General features: G+C 37.0%; 1 protein-coding gene across 1 annotated transcript in view; it reads left to right on the top strand.

Moving 5' to 3' along the window:
- The window catches only part of BMPR2 (bone morphogenetic protein receptor type 2), a 156,491-nt gene that overhangs the window by 111,325 nt on the left and 25,908 nt on the right, over positions 1–19,258 (top strand). The window contains exons 4-9 of the mRNA XM_013971139.2: positions 5,687–5,797; positions 6,879–6,970; positions 9,754–9,984; positions 10,831–10,945; positions 16,040–16,200; positions 17,597–17,744. Coding sequence (XP_013826593.1) covers positions 5,687–5,797; positions 6,879–6,970; positions 9,754–9,984; positions 10,831–10,945; positions 16,040–16,200; positions 17,597–17,744 — 858 coding nt within the window. The remainder of the gene's footprint in view (positions 1–5,686; positions 5,798–6,878; positions 6,971–9,753; positions 9,985–10,830; positions 10,946–16,039; positions 16,201–17,596; positions 17,745–19,258) is intronic.

The raw sequence follows: 19,258 nt of genomic DNA, 5'->3' as shown, positions 1-19,258 counted from the left end.
ACCCCATGAATCGCAGCATGCCAGGCCTCCCTGTCCATCACCATCTCCCGGAGTTCACTTAGACTCACGTCCATCGAGTCCGTGATGCCATCCAGCCATCTCATCCTCGGTCGTCCCCTTCTCCTCCTGCCCCCAATCCCTCCCAGCATCAGGGTCTTTTCCAGTGAGTCAACTCTTCACATGAGGTGGCCAAAGTACTGGAGTTTCAGCTTTAGCATCATTCCTTCCAAAGAAATCCCAGGGCTGATCTCCTTCAGAATGGACTGGTTGGATCTCCTTGCAGTCCAAGGGACTCTCAAGAGTCTTCTCCAACACCACAGTTCAAAAGCATCAATTCTTCGGCACTCAGCCTTCTTCACAGTCCAACTCTGACATCCACACATGACCACAGGAAAAACCATAGCCTTGACTAGACGGCCCTTAGTCGGTAAAGTAACGTCTCTGCTTTTGAATATGCTATCTAGGTTGGTCATAACTTTTCTTCCAAGGAGTAAGCGTTTTTTAATTTCATGGCTGCAGTCACCACCTGCAGTGATTTTGGAGCCCCCCAAAATAAAGTCTGACACTGTTTCCACTGTTTCCTCATCTATTTCACATGAAGTGATGGGACCGGATGCCATGATCTTTGTTTTCTGAATGTTGAGCTTTAAGCCAGCTTTTTGAGCTAGATTATAAAAACCTTAAGGCAAGTATATTGACAACATAAAGAAGAGATTGCAAACGATGAGATGGAAAAATTGGAAATCAGATGCAGTAATCCTGGAAAACTCAAAGGTGTGAGAATCCTTAATAGTCCTTGAGAATATCACCATAGACTAGTTGACATACAAAATTATGGTCCAGTCATGTAGTTTGCTCCAGTATGTTTAGTTTGAGAAGGCATAAAAAATACACATTTACTTTTAAGAGCATTTTATACAAAATGCTTTAAGTTAAAAAAACGTATTTAATTGTAGATACTATCTTTTTTAAAAATTGTATTTATTTTTAGTGGATTGCTGATTGCTGTACAGTATTGGTTTGTTTTCTGTCATACATCAACATGAATTAGCCATATGTGTACATATTCCCCTCCCTCTTGAATTTCCCTCCCACATTCCATACTTTCGTACCCCTCTAGGTAATTTCAGAATTCCTTGAGTCATACAGCAAATTTCCATTGTCTGTCTATTTTAGGTTAGTATATATATGCTTCCATGCTACTCATTGTCTTTTACCAAGATTTTTTGCTCTTCTGTACTAATCGTTTTACTGTGGTGCTACTGGGCAAGGTAAATTGCCCCCCCCCCCCTTTTGGAATCGGTAGAAATAAGGAGCTTAGTTTTGAATATGTTGTTTAGATAGCTCTAAAATATTCAATTGGGAATATAAAGTATATTTGTTAAAGGAAAGCTATGTACATCAATTGATTGTTGTTGTTGTTTGGTCTCTAAGTCATGTCTGACTCTCTCAGACCCCATGGGCTGCAGCATGCCAGACTTCCTGTCCTTCACTATCTCCCAGAATTTGCTGAAACTCATGTCCATTGAGTAAGAGATGCCATACAACCATCTCAGCCTCTGTTGCTGCCTTCTCCTCCTGCCAACAGTCTTTCCCATCATGAAGGTCTTTTCCAGTGAATCAGGTGTTCACATCAGGTGGCTAAAATATTGGCTTCAGCATCAGTCCGTCCAATGAATATTCAGGGTTGATTTCATTTAGGTTTGACTGGTGTGATCTTTTTGTCCAAATGGACCCTCAGGAGTCTTCTCCAACACCGTAGTCCAAAAACATCAGTTTTTCGGCACTCAGACTTCTTTATGGTCCAACTCTCATATCTGTACATGACTACAAAGTAATGTCTCTGCATTTTAATACACTACGTGGGTTTGTTACAGCTTTTCTTTCAAGGAGCAAGCGTCTTTTAATTTCATGGCTACAGTCACCATCAGCAGTGATTTTGGAGCCCAAGAAAATAAGTCTGTCACTGATTTCCATTTTTTCCCCATCTATTTGCCTTGAAGAGGTAGGACCAGATGCCATTATCTTAGTTTTTTGAATGTTGAGATTTAAGCCAACTTTTTCATTCTCTTCTTTCACCTTCATCAAGAGGCTCTTTAGTTCCTCTTTGCTTTCTGCCATTAATTGTAGTCACTCAGTCATGTCTGACTCTTTGTGACCCCGTGGACTGTAGCCTACCACACTCCTCCGTCCATGGGATTTTCCAGCTAAGAATACTGGAGTGGGTTGCCGTTTCCTTCTCCATGAGATCTTCCCAACCCAGGGATTGAATCCAGGTCTCCCACATTGTAGGCAGACACTTACTATCTGAGCCACCAGGGAAGTCCATTCTGCCATTAGGGTGGCTTCATATACATATCTGAAGTTATTCATATTTTTCCCGGTAATCTTGATTCCAGCTTGTGATTTATCTAGTTTATAGCATTTCACATGGTGTACTCTGCATATAAGTTAAATAAGCAGGGTGGGTGGCAATACACAGCCTTGATATACTCCTTTCCCAGTTTTCAGCTAGTCCATTGTTCCATGTCTAGTTGTAACTGTTTTTTTGCGTGTGTGTGGTTTTTTTTTTTTTTTTTTTTTTTTTAACCTGCATATAAGTTTCTCAGGAGGCAGGTTAAGTGGTCTGGTATTCTCATCTCTTTAAGAATTTTCCACAGTATGTTGTGATCCTTGTTAATTGTTTAAAAAGTGAAAGTCACTCAGATGTGTCCTAACTCTTTGTGACCCCATGGACTGTACAGTCCATGGAATTCTCCAGGCCAGAATACTGCAGTGGGTAGGCTTTCTCTTTTCGAGGAGATCTTCCCAACCCAGGGATCAAACCCAGGTCTCTTGCATTGCAGGTAGATTCTTTAACAGCAGAGCCACAAGGGAAGCCCAAGAATACTGGAGTGGGTAGCCTATCCCTTCTCCAGCAGAATGCAGTTATTTAATCCATATATTCTAGAAATCAGCTGTTTATGTCTTAATCAAAGAGATTTTCAAGGTGCATTCACATAATTATTTGTACACAGCTACATAGTTGTGTCAGATAAAAGCTTGTGAGTTCTAGTTCCTCAACATTGGTTTAGAGAATCCAAATTTTGACTCTTCCTACAAGTTTCCTGTTCAAGAATGTCTTCATTTAGGCCGAATGTGAAACATAGTACCTCATATTTCCATCCCTGTGGTTTTTCAACATCTGGCCTGTTCAGAGGATACCACTTGCCTTTTATTACTCATAAATTCAGCAGTTATGTTCTTTCAAGCATGTTTAAATCACACCCCTTTAAACGTCTGTCAGTGGCTCAACTACCATTTTTAAGACTGGGTACATAGCTCTTCTCAGCTATTTCAGGTTTTCTTTCCATAGTAAAGAAACATATAATGACTATAAAATCTATTGAATTCCACTACAGAATAAGATGGATTTTTATTTAGGTTTCTGGCCCCTTTGTTTTTAAATCTTCTCCATTATTTCAAGATAATGCCATGTTTATTAATTTTGCTAAATAAAATGTGGATCTTTTGCAGGAGAAAACCTTACCTGATTATGGTTCTAATGGTAGCCATTGCTTTGTAATCTGAAAATGTCATTATCAAAACCATTTACATACAGATAATGCTGAACAGGCTGCTGTTTGAATAGATATACAACTGTGAGAAACACTTTTTGATTTACGACTGCATTTGTTCCTTATAGAATCTGTTCTTTTTTTATTTCTGCAATATTCATAATCAATGCCAAGCTTCTCCTCATAAACACCATTCCAAAACTTCTGATTTCATATCAGTCTGATCTACCTAGCAATGATTTTTTAAAAGCTTATAGCTATGCAGAACAGTTTAATTATATTCATACTTAGCATCTTTTAAATGGGTTTTTTCTCCCTCCCCTTCTATAGATCATTCTAAATAAATCATTTGATTATCCCATGTTGATGATTCTTCTAAGATGTAGATAGCCCAGTTTATTTGATTTATTATGTGCCTATTTTAGTAATCTTACTTTTTATAATCTTATAATGTCTTATAGTGTTTTTAAGACATCATTAACTCATGTATGTGTTTGAATTACACACAAAAATAAATACCCATTTAAATAATTAGCCTTTCTAATTTGGAAATAGGAAACCTGTGTTTCATATTAGATTTGTGAATTTTATTAATCCAGTTAGAGAACAGCTTCATTCTATCAAAAATAAATTTTGTCTGTCACGTTTGCTACTGATAATTTGTCTCTGTACATCCACACTGAATTGAATCTCGGAGACAGAGTTTGTGTGAAATGGAAGAGAATAACTTTATTGCTTTGTCAGGCAAAGGGGGCAATAGCCAGCTGATGCCCTCAAAACTGTGTCTTAACCTGGGAGAGATGGTTTGTGAGGAGTCTCACAGTCAAGGAGTGGGGTTGCCTATAAGAATCTGAGTTCCTGCAAGGCCTGCATTCTTTCAGTTTAGGGTTCATCTGGTGGTTTCCTGATGGGATTCTGGGATTCTGTGGTAACTGTGACCTTCTCTCTGGAATGAAGAATGCTTCATCAACTAGTTAACATGTTCCATTTGGTGGAGGTTTTAGTACTGTAGAAGAACTCAAGGATGTTGATACGTATATTCCTTGAGGAGGAACCAGGACCCTGCTCCAAAACTGCACTATTGTTTCTTGACTGCTCCTCCATTTCTCTGCAGCCTCTCATTTTATTGATTAGCAACTGTTTGAATCCATCCTTTGAAAATCAAGGGAATTCTTAAAGGCTGAATGAAACCTATTTCCTTGAAACAAGAAACAGGGGACATGGGGGTTTGTGCCCAGAAACCCCACAAGGTCCTTCTTGGTTTTACATTGGTGCTAAAATTCCAGGCAGGTACTTCTTTTTAAATGTTAGATGAAATTGGATTTAATTTCGTATGTCCTTTTATTATTTCATTATAAACTGTAGTTATTTCCTAAGTTTTTACCTTGGGAAACTACAAGTAGAGGAGCAAATTAAATCCAAAGTAAGCGAAGAAAAAGAGTAAAAGTTAGATGAGGGATCAGTTGAGTTGAAAACAGGAAATTAATAGAGAAAAAGCAACAAAACCAAAAGCTGTTTCTTTAAAAAGATCAATAAAGTTGATAAACTTCTAGCAAGGCTTCCAAGATAAAATTTAAAAAATAAATATCTAATAATCAGAAATGAAAGAAATGTCATACCTACAGATCCCATGGATAGTAAAGGAAAATTATGAACAACATTTTGTTAACAAATTCAATAGCTTCAATGTATTGGACCAATTCCTTGAAAGGTACAATCTACCACAATTCACATGGGGAGAAATATATAATCTGAATAGGTATTTATCTATTAAAGAAATTCGATAAATAATTAATACCTCCTTAAACCGAAAGTACCAAGCTGAGATGGTTTCACTGTTGAATTCTAGCAACTGTTTAAAGAAGAAATGATGCCGGTTATCTACAACTTCTCCTAGAAAATAGAAGCACAACTACCAGGCATTTAAGTGTTCTGGGTCTGTATAAAATAATTTGTATGATTAAATCTATGTGCAATTTTCAATTATTAGAAATTTGTTATTTTTCTTTCTTTTCCATTGATGCAGAAACATTGCTGATTTGACTATATATTGATATAGCCTGTCTGTAAGTAGTTAGCAAAATACTGGAAAGAAAGGATGACTATTTAAAAATTTTACTTTCTTTTAGGTCCACCTCATTCATTTAACCGAGATGAGACAATAATCATTGCATTGGCATCAGTCTCTGTATTAGCTGTTTTGATAGTTGCCTTATGCTTTGGATACAGGATGCTGACAGGTAAAAATGCAGGTTTTTGTTCTGTTTATTATTTATTTTGTAATGTTTATTAAACATTGTGTTTAATCAGAAGTGATTTTCTTTAAAAAACAATTTTTCATTGTAAAAAGCATCTGTTTGCTGCAGTAGTCCTGGAGCCATCCTTCTGTCTTAAACTTTTTCCCCTAGTCTTTGTGAAAGGTTTCAAACGTATACAGAATACTCATCACCCAGCTTCAATCATTGTCACATCTGTATATCATCTATAGGCCCACTCACCCTACCCTTCCATGCTGTTGGATTATTTTGAAATAAATTGAAAGTATCCCTTAATGTATAAATGTTTTAGTATTATGTCTGGAGTATAAAGATTTAAAATATATATAACCACAATACCATTTGCACATCTAAAAATAACAATAATTAAAAATGAATCCTAATCATTAGCTGTCTGCTACTGCTGCTGCTGCTAAGTCACTTCAGTCGTGTCCAACTCTTTGCATCCCCATAGACGGCAGCCCACCAGGCCCCTCCATCCCTGGGATTCTACAGGCAAGAACTCTGGAGTGGGTTGCCATTTCCTTCTCCAATGCATGAAAGTGAAAAGTGAAAGTGAAGTCACATAGTCAAGTCCGACTCTTAGCTATCCCTTGGACTGCAGCCTACCAGGTTCCTCCATCCATGGGAGTTTCCAGGCAAGAGTACTGGAGTGGGTCGCCAGTGCCTTCTCGCGTCAGCTGTCTAGTTGGTTCTAATAAACGTTTGATTTGATAAGCTTTTTAGGAAATGAGCACCCATTCATTGATTTGAATAATTTTAATAAAACCTTCCTTGATATTTCTGTCCATTTCTTAGGGTTTTATACTGGGTGTACTGGAACCATCTCCCAGAGTTTAGCTTTCATGTTATTCATTATTTATCTTCATTTATAGATGATTCTTAGTTTAGTAGATAGTTTTAGTCCCATTGATATTAGGTATAAGTTATGCTGTCTGTCCTTCTGCAGATCTTCTGTTTAACTGTAATATATAAAAATGTATAATAAATATTTTTACTTTTAAGAGAACCACTAATTAGCAAGCTCTTTTTCTGATTTCTGTAGGAGACCGCAAACAAGGTCTTCACAGTATGAATATGATGGAGGCAGCAGCATCAGAGCCCTCTCTTGACCTAGATAATCTGAAACTGCTGGAGGTAAGATTGCTTTCAGATTATAGATTGTTTTTTTTCTTTCTGTCCACATAGTACATCTGAGACAGTGATTAATTCATTTATTCAATGACCATTTATTATAAATTTTGTATCAAGACCTCTTCAAGGCACTGAGAATGTTGGTGACCAATACAGATACATGGGCTTATATTCTAGTGAGAAGTAGTCTACAAGAGGGTAAATAAATGAAGATATAGTTGACCCTTGAACAACATGAGTGTGAACTGTATGGGTCCACGTGTACACAGATATTTTTCAATAGTAGATATTATTCCACCATCCATATTTGACTAAACCTGTGGCTGTAGAACCATGGACCAGAAGAAACATGTTTGTATGAAGGGTTACCTATAAGCTTTATGTGGATTTTTGGACTATGTGGAAATTAGGTGTCCCTAACCCCACATTGTGGAAAGGTCATTATATATTTCAAGTAGTAGTAAGTGCTGTGGAGAAAAAAAATGCAAATGAGATGAGAAAATTACAGAAAGGGGTTAGTAAGGAAAGTATATTAAGAAAGGAGATAATCGTTGAGTAGAGATTTGAACAGAGTATGGGAATAAAGACATACAAATTCTCAGAGAAAATGTACAGGCAAGGAATCCATGCTGCTGCTGCTGCTACCAAGTTGCTTCAGTCGTGTTTGACTCTGTGCGATCCCATAGACAGCAGCCCACCAGGCTCCCCCATCCCTGGGATTCTCTAGGCAAGAACACTGGAGTGGGTTGCCATTTCCTTCTCCAGTGCATGAAAGTGAAAAGTGAAAGTGAAGTCGCTCAGTCGTATCCGACTCTTAGCGACCCTATGGACTGCAGCCCACCAGGCTCCTCCGTCAATGGGATTTTCCAAGTAAGAGTACTGGAGTGGGGTGCCATTGCCTTCTCTGAAGAAATCCATAGTAGATGCCAAATAAACATTACTTGTTTCTATATGTATTATGTATTATATAGGTACATACAAATATTATGTTTTGCATAAAATTAAATTTTCATTTGGTAATATCTCAGAACCTGTGTTAAAAGTCTCACCATGATGAATGTTTTTATGCCATTTATTAGGATAACTGAACTATAATGTCTAAACCAGAGACTGTTAAATGATAGATCTGGTGTATAAAACATTTTAAGAACTTTCTTTTTGGGAGGAAAATACAATAAAAGTGAAAAGCAAAATTCAAAAAAGGTATTTCAGTGTATAAATAATTGATAAAGAGCTGGTAGAAATCAACATGACATAAAGAATCCATTAAAAATAGACAAAAAAAAATAAAAATAGACAAAAGAGATGAATTTTCAATTCACAGAAGTAAGTATGCCTAGTAGTAGTAGTGGTAGTCACTCAGTTGTGTCCAACTCTTTGCGACCCCATGGACTGTAACCCGCCAGGCTCCTCTGTCTATTGAATTCTCCATGCAGGAATACTGGAGTGGATTGCCATTCCCTTCTCCAGAGGATCTTCCTGATCCAGGAATTGAACCTGGGTCTCCTGCATTGCAGGCAGATTCTTTACCATCTGGCTTCCCTGGTGGCTCAGATAGTAAACCATTTGCCTACAATGTGGGAGACCTGGGTTCGATCCCTGGGTTGGGAAGATCCCTGGGAAAAGGAAATGGCAACCCACTCCAGTATTCTTGTCTGGAAAATCCCATGGACAGAGGAGTCTAGTAGGCTACAGTCCATGGGGTCACAAGGAGTCAGACACTACTGAGTGACTTCGCATTCTTTTCCGTCTGAGCTACAGGTAAGTATGCCTAGTAAATGTATAATAAGATGTCCATTTTAGTAAATTGGAAAAAATATGAATTAAAACCATTAGGATATTGTTCTGGATTGAGTAAAAGAAACACTTCAACCATTGCTGATTTAACTTTGCTTTGATATAGCGTTTCTAAAGGGCAATCTTATCTGTTTGTAAATATTTAAATTAGGAATAGTGAATGAAATATAACAAATAATCATTAAGTAAATGGTGGTAAATTCCTAAGCTTTTTTCAGTAAAAAGGCAGAGAAGTTGCAGAAGCCAGAAATGAAGAGAACAGTTGCAAATTGCTGGGGGTTTTGTTTGAGTAATTTTTTATTGTATTGTACTAAAATCTGTGAATGTTATGTTGTGAAGACTCTGTATTCTGTTCGGTTCTTATAAAGTGTGTTCATTTCATTGTTGGTTTTGGTAGGCAGTTATCTCAGTTAGGCATATTACAAACTTATCTCTTGTTACTGATCCTTTACCTGGAGTCTGTCCGATGTATTAGTTGGATTTCCCACTCTCTGACTCTCCTCTTTGGGATTCTGCCTTCATTCTCCATCAGCAATGGTTGCCCTAAATTCTGTTCCCAGGTTTCTGAGGCCAGAAACATTTCTATTGCAATTTTTGATCCAATACACAGTGCAGATTTCAGCCTGCTCACAGACTGAACGCTATGAGTATCTCAGCCTATGCCATTTCTTTCTTTTAAATGTTAACTCCCCTCAGGATCTACCTACTTTTGTTCATTCCGCCGCTGTTTTAGATTTCTTTTAAAAAATTTTGTTCAGAGTTTATAATTGTCATCTGTGGAGGGACTGGATATGGTACTTGTTTCTGAGCTGTGTAGGATGCCTAATTTGTTAGTTTATTGATAATGGAGTAATTCAGACTAAGCATTAGAGACCTGATAGATACATACAGATTTATACTTTATTATTTAGTAAATTTGATTGTTCAGTTGTGAAGAAATAACATCTTGTGGTTTTTTTTTTTTTTTTTTTTCCAAAACAAACTTTCAGCTGATTGGCCGGGGTCGATATGGAGCTGTGTATAAAGGTTCCTTAGATGAACGTCCAGTTGCTGTAAAAGTGTTTTCCTTTGCAAACCGTCAGAATTTTATCAATGAGAAGAACATTTACAGAGTGCCTTTGATGGAACATGACAACATTGCTCGCTTTATAGTTGGAGATGAGAGAGTCACTGCAGATGGACGCATGGAGTATTTGCTTGTGATGGAGTATTATCCCAATGTAAGTTCTTAAAAAGTTTACTGACATTTATGTTAATCGGATATGTAAGAGGATCCCCATTAGGTAGAGAGTTGCTGGTTTGCAAACTGAGTATTAATGGTCTACAGTGAAATAAGGATTTTATCCCAGAATGTGAATGAAACTGTTCAGTGCCCTGAACCTCTGTCACTCTGTCTCTGTCTCTCTCTGCCTCTCTGTCTCTCTCTTAGCAAGACTTCTTGATGAAGGAGGGAGTGCTTTGATTGACATTTACTCTGATGCATGCTCTTTATCTCAGCCTGGTAGTAAAGAATTTATGGATGAGGACCTTGAGTAGCAATGACACATATATTTACAAAAGCCTTCTGATTGTAAAAAAGTTTTTGACTTGTAAAACATAATAGGATAATTTCGTTTTGTCCTGGTGAAAGATGCCGTGTAAAGAAACAGTTTTTCTATCTTAAGTTGATAAATCAAAGAAGCCTTTAAAATGAAATTAAATAACCTTTCATAATTTTTAATACCGGAGGCATAAAAATTGATAATGTCTAAATTCTACATTCCGTTCTCTCTTCGTTTCTCTACCCACAGAGATGTCTTTTCTTACTTCAGTGTTCTGAAATGTCATGATTCATTAGACCTCCTTTGAATCCTGACATATGCAAATCCCTTTATACACTTGCTCACTTACCTCCTCATGTTCAAATAAAGTAATTCCATTTTTTCTCCCCTTCCCTTTTTTTTTTTCCCCCTCCATATGGGGATCTCTATGCAAGTATTTATTACAGTTGCTCACTTACCTCCTCATGTTCAAACAAAGTAATTCCACATTTTCTCCCCTTCCCTTTTTTTTCCCCCTCCGTATAGGGATCTCTATGCAAGTATTTAAGTCTCCATACAAGTGACTGGGTAAGCTCTTGCCGTCTGGCTCATTCTGTGACTAGAGGATTGGCTTATCTTCATACTGAATTACCACGGGGAGGTAAGACAGTGACAAGAAGACGCTGCAAACCATGCGGGGACACAGTTCCCAAAGGGAAGCTTTAGTCGTACCTTCAGAATAAAAGTGTGTTTTGTATTACAGCGGATACATTATTAGCCAGTTGTCTAAAAGATCTAGTGTGAGGAAACGTATTTGAAATTTAACAAGAAGAATGAGAAAAAAACTTCATTACTCTAGCCAAGTCATGGATTCCATTGAGATTTTAATTAAAGCTATGAACACTCTCCCTGTAAAGATACACGTGTGGGCATACTTTAAAAAGTATTCTTGTGATTGTAAGGGTTCTCAATCTTTTAAAGTTCCTCTCTGGCCCTAGGTTAAGAACCTCTTAGCTGGATTGCATTGTATTTTCCTTGTATTTATTTTGCTTATTTAAATGAACTACAAATGCATTGTTCCTTGGTCTTTAGTATAAAACCCAATTGTATCTTTTTATAAATCAGTGCTTCTCTTAGCTAGCATTGCTGCTGCTGCTTAGTCGCTTCAGCTGTGTCCGACTCTGTGCGACCCCATAGACGGCAGCCCACCAGGCTGCTCCGTCCCTAGGATTCTCCAGGCAAGAACACTGGGGTGGGTTGCCATTTCCTTCTCCAATGCATGAAAGTGAAAAGTGAAAGTGAAGTCACTCAGTCATGTCTGACTCTTTGCGACCCCATGGACTGCAGCCCACCAGGCTCCTCCGTCCATGAGATTTTCCAGGCAAGAGTACTGGAGTGGGGTGCTATCGCCTTCTCCATAGCTAGCATTAGGTTTGTTCAAATTTATCAGGGAGGAAAATATAACAGATCTCAATGAGAATGACTATTTTTTTCCTTTCTCATGTAAGAATCTAGAAAGAGACAGTCTTCATATTTTCTTTTGGCAGCACCATAGTAGTATTAGGGTCCCAGGCTCCTATATTTCTCCTCCATTAATCTTTGTATGTGGCTGATGTTTTCAGGATCACCTCATTGTCCATCATGCTATATGCTAGTCAGAGAAAAGAGAGAATAGAAGGTATTGCCCCTTTTTATCTCCAGAAGTCCCACTCTTGTGCTTATGTTTTCTTTCCCAGAGCTTAGTCCATGCTTTCCCACCACACTTAGCTGCAAGGGATGTTTCAATGCAGTGTGTGTTTGTTAGTTTTAGCTAGGTGCATCGCTGCTTCAAATAATGAGAATACATGGTGAGGAGTCAGTCTTTGCCATTGTGCCGATACTGAGTGGTTGTGCTCATTGGAAAAGATTCTGATGCTGGGAGGGATTGGGGGCAGGAGGAGAAGGGGACGACTGAGGATGAGATGGCTGGATGGCATCACGGACTCGATGGACGTGAGTCTTAGTGAACTCGGAGAGATTGTGATGGACAGTGAGGCCTGGCGTGCTGCGATTTGTGGGGTCACAAAGAGTCGGACACGACTGAGCAACTGAACTGAACTGTATTATGTCAATGAGTGTAGTGCTATAACTACAGTTTTATTCAGCCTTTATGTACATTTTTGCTAGTTTTCCAAAGTATCTTTTTAAATATATTTGTTTTCTTCACTTTGTTTCAAAGTACACCTTATATCATATCACAGGTCCCTCAAAATTAGCTTTGCTATTAAAATCTGTGTTTGTGTTTACATCCCTTACAGCAGTTTTCTTGCCATACATTCTTTTTTCACTTTCTCTGACCTCTGTAATGAAGAGAATTTTTAATGTATCAATTTCTTAGATCTTTGTTCATTGTATAATAGCATGGATCATCTTTTTTAGCTGCTGCTTCATATATAAATAATTTCTCCTGAATAATTTATCAGTTCATTTATCTTGACATCTTGCTTTTCTTGAATACAGAATTTTCAATGTTATTGCCTGTGTCAGCAACTTGATGCACTTACTTTAGTGCGTTAGCTTATTAACCATTTGTATTATGTTTCTTTATTCTTAAATATTATAACTCCTTTAAAGAGCTGGCTTAACACAAAAATTAAAATACTATCCTAATCCCCTAATCCTTTTCAAGGCTTGCATGATTCAGAAAGTTTTCCAGTCAAAGTTTGGCTGGAAAGAATGATTGCCATTAAATATGAGTTTTATTTAAACACAGATTCTATTCTTAAACATCACCTTATATTATTACTAAATGCTGCTGCTGCTGCTGCTAAGTCGCTTCAGTCGTGTCCAACTCTGTGCGACCCCATAGACGGCAGCCCACCAGAGTCCCCCGTCCCTGGGATTCTCCAGGCAAGAACACTGGAGTGGATTGCCATTTCCTTCTCCAATGCATGAAAGTGAAAAATGAAAGTGAAGTTGCTCACTCGTGTCCAACTCTTAGCGACCCCATGGACTGTAGCCCCCCAGGCTCCTTGGTCCATGGGATTTTCCAGGCAAAAGTACTGGAGTGGGGTGCCATTGCCTTCTCCGATTATTACTAAATAGTTAACCTTAAATAAAAAAAACAACTTACTATATGCTATTGTAAAAAACATCAGTATAATAGCTATTTGAATTTTTAGTACCTAATTATTTAAAAAATATTCCATAAGTCACTTTGGTCAGAATGGCCATCATCTAAAAGTCTGCAAGTAATAAATGCTGGAGAGAGTGTGTAGAAAACGGAATCCTTTTATACTGTTGGTGGAAATATAAATTGGCACAGCCACTATGGAGAATAGTATGAAAGTTCCTTTAAAAACCTAAAAATAGAGTTACCTTATTATCCTGAAGTCCCATTCCTGGGCACATATCCAGAGAAAACTATAATTCAATAAGATACATGTATCCCAGTGTTCATTGCAGCACTATTTACAATGTCCGAGGAACGTACATGTCCATCAACAGATGAAGATAAGGAAGATATGATATATATAAAAGGGGAATATATATAAGTTATACACACATATAAAGGGAATGTTGTGTTACGTGCTACTAAGCCATGAAATAATTCCATTTAAAGCAACATGGATGGACCTAGAGATTATCATACTGAGTGAATTAAACCAAACAAATATCATATGATATCACTTACATGTAGAGTCTGCAAAAAAAAAAAAGATATAAATGAACTTATTTGCAAAACAAAATAGACCTATAGACGTAGCAGACAGACTATGGTTACCAAAGGGGAAGGGGGGAAAGGATATGGACTTCAATAGTTGTGACTGTTGGGCTCTAGAACCCAGGCTCAGTTGTTCCACCTTTTATTTCTTTCATAATAGTATCAGAAAGTATTACCCTAGTTTCCTCTCTGGCTGGCTTACTGACTCATTGTGTCGTTCTTCACATTATTAACCTAGTTTTCGTAGTGTGCGATAATTTAGCTTAATTACTGGTTTGGTGTTATACAAACATTTTCAGGTATCTCTATAAATTTTCTTATAAATATCAGCTCAAGATTAAACCATATATACTTATGTTCTGGTTTTATCCAGAATAAGAAATGCAGCTCTTTTACTAGTTGAGTGAGCCATGTTAGTACAAACTTTGGAAGACTGGACTAGGAAGTAGGAAGGGGAACAAATGAGAAAGAAATCAACTCTTAGAAACCTAGTAACTGCTATGTTTCTTCCAGTTGTGCTATTGCATTTTCCTCCCTGCATCAAAGGAATCCTTTATTTTTTTCTTTTGACCTTTTTATTTTGTATTCGGCTATAAATGATTAACAGGGTTGTGATAGTTTCAAGTGAATAGAGAAGGGTCTCAGTTATATTCATCCATTCTCCCACAAACCCTCCTCCCATCCAGGCTACCACATAACATTGAGCAGATTTCCATGTGCTATACAATAGTCCTTGTTGGTTATCCATTTAAAATATAGCAGTGTGTACATGACCATCCCAAACTCCCTAACTATCCCTCCCCTAGCCCTACAAGTGAGTCTCTTTCTGTTTTGTAAGTAAGTTCATTTGTATCATTTCTTTTTGGTCAAAGGAATCATTATCTTCTGTCTTTGGTTTTATTGTTGGTGAAATCGCAGTTTAATACATGTTAATGAGAGTAATAAATGTAAATACTGAGTCTTTTTATGCCTAAATGTAAGCATTCTGTTTGTATTTATCATTGACTTTGTTCTCATTGCTCTATTTCTTTATATAACTAAGGAGTTATTTTTAATTTTGAGTATTGTACTCTAGAATTTTTTTTCCTCCTAAGAGCTGTGGTTTTATTTCAATATAAGATTTATATAAAGTTTTCTTTTTTAAATTTTATTGAAGTATAGTTGATTTCCAATGTTTTATTAATTTCTACTGTACAACAGCATGACTCAGCTGTACCCATATATTCTTTTTCATATTCTTTTCCATTGTAGTTTTTCACAGGACATTGAATATAGTTCCTTGTGCTATACAGTGGGACCTTGTTGTTTTTCCGTTTTATATATAATAGTTGGTATCTGCTAATTCCAAACTCCCAATCATTTCCTTCCTTCCTCCCTCCTCCATGGTTTTCTTATCAGGAGGAAAAGAATGATGATTTTAGTTAGGGGCCTTGATTGGATATATTCTTTCAGGCAGTGTGTGTGTCTGTGTGTCAGGCCTTTTGAATTCAGGCAGAACATGTCCTCTCTCTCCCTTCACAGAACATAAAAAGTCTTCTGATAAACAAGTAACAGAATGAGTATAATAGTATTTTGTTTTGTAAAATCAGAAAACAATGCATTGCTAAACGATTTCTAGTTTGATTTGAAGAACTGTAGTGGGCTTAGATATATAGCTAAGCCTCAGCACAAAATTGGGGTTTTCTGTCACAGGTTAATTTACTTTTTGTTTTAACCAAATAGTCCTTTTTTTAATTGCCTCCTTTACCTACTAGAGGGGAAAAAAAAAAGGACCAAAGTAGTATATGTTAAAATTAGAAGCAAGATCTTATTGACTAGTAATTGCAACTTAATGTTTAAAGCTTAATTAATTATAGATGCAAAAGGAATTATGCTGTGAAATATAATGAAAACAGTGAGGATTGTGAGTTGAAATTTTTATTTACGTACTTTTTGTTACTAGAAAAGTATAGGGAAGAAAAAAAGCAGTCTTCTTTATATTACCTTCCTGCTCATTCTGTGTTCAGTAGTGCAATTGAAGCATTAATAAATATTTGAAAACTATCCAAACAGATCATTATAAACCTGCAATTTCCCATCGAGATTTGAATAGCAGAAATGTTCTGGTGAAAAATGATGGAACCTGCGTTATTAGTGACTTTGGGTTGTCCATGAAGTTGACTGGAAATAGACTGGTGCGCCCAGGGGAGGAAGATAATGCAGCCATTAGTGAGGTGAGTGTATATAAAAGGTATCACACTGACATACTTTTTTTTTTTTTTTTTTACGTTTATTTTATGTTTATTTATTTTTATTTTTTTTTTTTCTTACATGCGTTCCCAAACATGAACCCCCCTCCCACCTCCCTCCCCACAACATCTCTCTGGGTCATCTGACATACTTTTAAAACATAATAAATTGAATTTAAAAATCTACTAAGTACTCAGGACGGTTGTCCTTATCCAGTTATAGCATATTAGAAATTATAGAATTAAGATATACAGAAAACACTGCATGAAGTTCATCAATTCATTGTGGAAATCACTGCCATTCAACCTTATTTTTGTCAAGCATTAGGAGGAATACTGTTGACTGGACTTCTCTGGTGGCTCAAATGGTAAAGCATACCTGCAGTGTGAGAGACCTGGGTTTGATCCCTGGTTTGGGAAGATCCCCCGGAGGAGGGCATGGCAACCCACACCAGTACTTTTGTCTGGAGAATCCCATGGACAGAGGAGCCTGGTGGGCTACAGTCCATGGTGTCACAAAGAGTCAGACACGACTGAGCAGCACACACAAGCATAAGCACTATTGACTAGGATGACTAAATCACACCTTAATTATTTCAAGAGGGTTTTTTTTTTTTTTTTTTTTTTTTTTAAAGAAAAAATTGCTAGGATGAATTTTATTAAAATTAAAATCTTCTACTCTATGAAAGACAATATTAAGAAAATGAAAAAACAACCCTCAAACTGGGAGAATATATTTGAAAAACTCATATCTGATAAAGGTCTTGTATACAAAATATAAAAACTCTTAAAACTCAACAGTAAGAAGTCAAACAAGTCAATTAATAAATGGAAGATCTAAATAGAAATCTGACCAAAGACAGTATATAGATGGCAGATAAACACGTGAAAGTTACTCAATGTGATTCATGAATCGAGAACTGCAAATCAAAACAGGATGCCATTGCCTTTGAATGGTTTTAAAAAAACAATAATTTCAAATGCTGGAGACAGTGTGGGGCAATGGCAACCCAGTCCTTGCTGGTAGGAATGCTAGATAGTATTCACTTTGGAAAACATAGTATTCCAGCAATCACACTCCTAGGTATATAGACCCTGTTGAGTTAAAAACTTATATTCACACAAACACCTGCACATCAAGGTTCACAGCAGCTTTATTCATAATTGCTGAAAACTGGAAGCAACCAAGATGTTCTGAAAAGGGTATTTTACGGTTTTAAAAAATGAGGTCTAAAAAGGTTCAGTGCCATACTTAGGTTCAAATAAGCATATTGACCTATTGTTGACCCGAAATTTATGTATAACTTCTAGCCTAATGTATGCCCTTCAGAATATGCTACATTATTTCCTGAAATATATATCACTCTTTTTTTTTTATCAGGTTGGCACAATCAGATACATGGCACCAGAAGTTCTGGAAGGAGCTGTGAACCTTAGGGACTGTGAATCAGCTTTGAAACAAGTAGATATGTATGCACTTGGACTAATTTATTGGGAGATATTTATGAGATGTACAGACCTCTTTCCAGGTGAGGGAATTGTTGTCAAAATTAACGTATGTTTTGAAGTGAAGCAGTTACATATTTTTTCTACCGATATTAAGTATACTTCTATGTGTTTGTGCTTTCATTTAAACCTTTAGTTCATTGCCATCTAGTGTTCAGAAACATTATTAGCAGAAAGATGTCAGTCGGAAAAAACTTTTTAGAAAGAACACCAGGTTTGCATCTGAGTGTGATTTAATTAATTGCTCATAATAGTTTACGTGTATTCAGTTTGGTCTCTGATAGCTTTAGCAGTTATCATTTCCTTATGCACCCTCTGAGTATTTACGAAGCTGCCCTTCATAGTGTTTCCTGAATTGACTCAGTAAGGAATTAGAAGTAGTGAATTATCCATTAGATTATCTTTTTCTTCCTTTTTAAAAATTCTCCTTTTCTTCCTTTTTTAAAAAAATTTCCCTTCTCTTGTCTTCATGCCTTCCTGTCTGTCTTCCTTCCTTTCATGAAAGAACAACTCATTCAATGTAAATATTTATTTGAGGCTAACTTGAAATAGCAAAATGATTATATATTTTTCTCCTTTTGTTATGATTATATCAATGTCATTGTGATATATTAATAAAAATTTAAACTAGTTACCAGTGTATTTACCAGTGCATTGCACTGTTCTAGGTTGTATAAAAATAATTTGACATCAATTCAGTTCAGTCACTCAGTTGTGTCCGACTCTTTGTGACCCCCACGCAAATGAATCGCAGCATGCAAGGCCTCCCTATCCATCACCAACTTCCAGAGTTAACCCAAACTCAATGTCCATCGAGTCAGTGATGCCATCTAGCCATCTCATCCTCTGTCATCCCCTTCTCCTCCTGCCCCCAATCCCTCCCAGCATCAGGGTCTTTTCCAGTGAGTCAAGTCTTCGCATTGAGATGGCCAAAGTATTAGAGTTTCAGCTTCAGCATCAGTCCTTCCAGTGAACACCCAGGACTGATCTCCTTCAGGATGGACTGGTTGGATCTCCTTGCAGTCTAAGGGACTCTCTAGAGTCTTCTCCAGTATAAGTGGTCTCGATATTGTAGGAAAAACAGCATTGATAGCATGGGAAAATGGAAAGCAGTCAGTTGACCCAGCATTGGACAAATGGAACTACTTAATAAAACAGATTAGTAGTGCGGTTGATTTTTTTGTTGTTCTTTTTTCAAAAATAGTGAGCATTTGGGCCTCCCATGGTGGTCCAGTGGTTAGGAATCTATGCTTCTACTGCGTGGGGCACAGGTTTTATCCATGGTTAGGGAAGTAAGATCGCACATGGCACACAGTGCGATTCCCCAGCCCCCCAAAAAGAGTAAACATTTATCAACAGTTTATAATTCTAAAATATAATGGAACAAATTAATAATTATTTAGATTACTGGCAAGTCAATCAGTTATTATTTAGAAGTATATTTGCAATTAAATAGAAGTATTGGTTACTAGACAGCATATTAAAAAGCAGAGACATTACTTTGCCAACTAAGATCCATCTAGTCAAAGCTATGGTT

The sequence above is a fragment of the Capra hircus genome, chromosome 2 (genome assembly GCF_001704415.2).
Source record: "Capra hircus breed San Clemente chromosome 2, ASM170441v1, whole genome shotgun sequence".
In the NCBI taxonomy this organism is placed as follows: domain Eukaryota; kingdom Metazoa; phylum Chordata; class Mammalia; order Artiodactyla; family Bovidae; genus Capra; species Capra hircus.
This window is presented reverse-complemented; position numbering and strand designations above follow the sequence as displayed.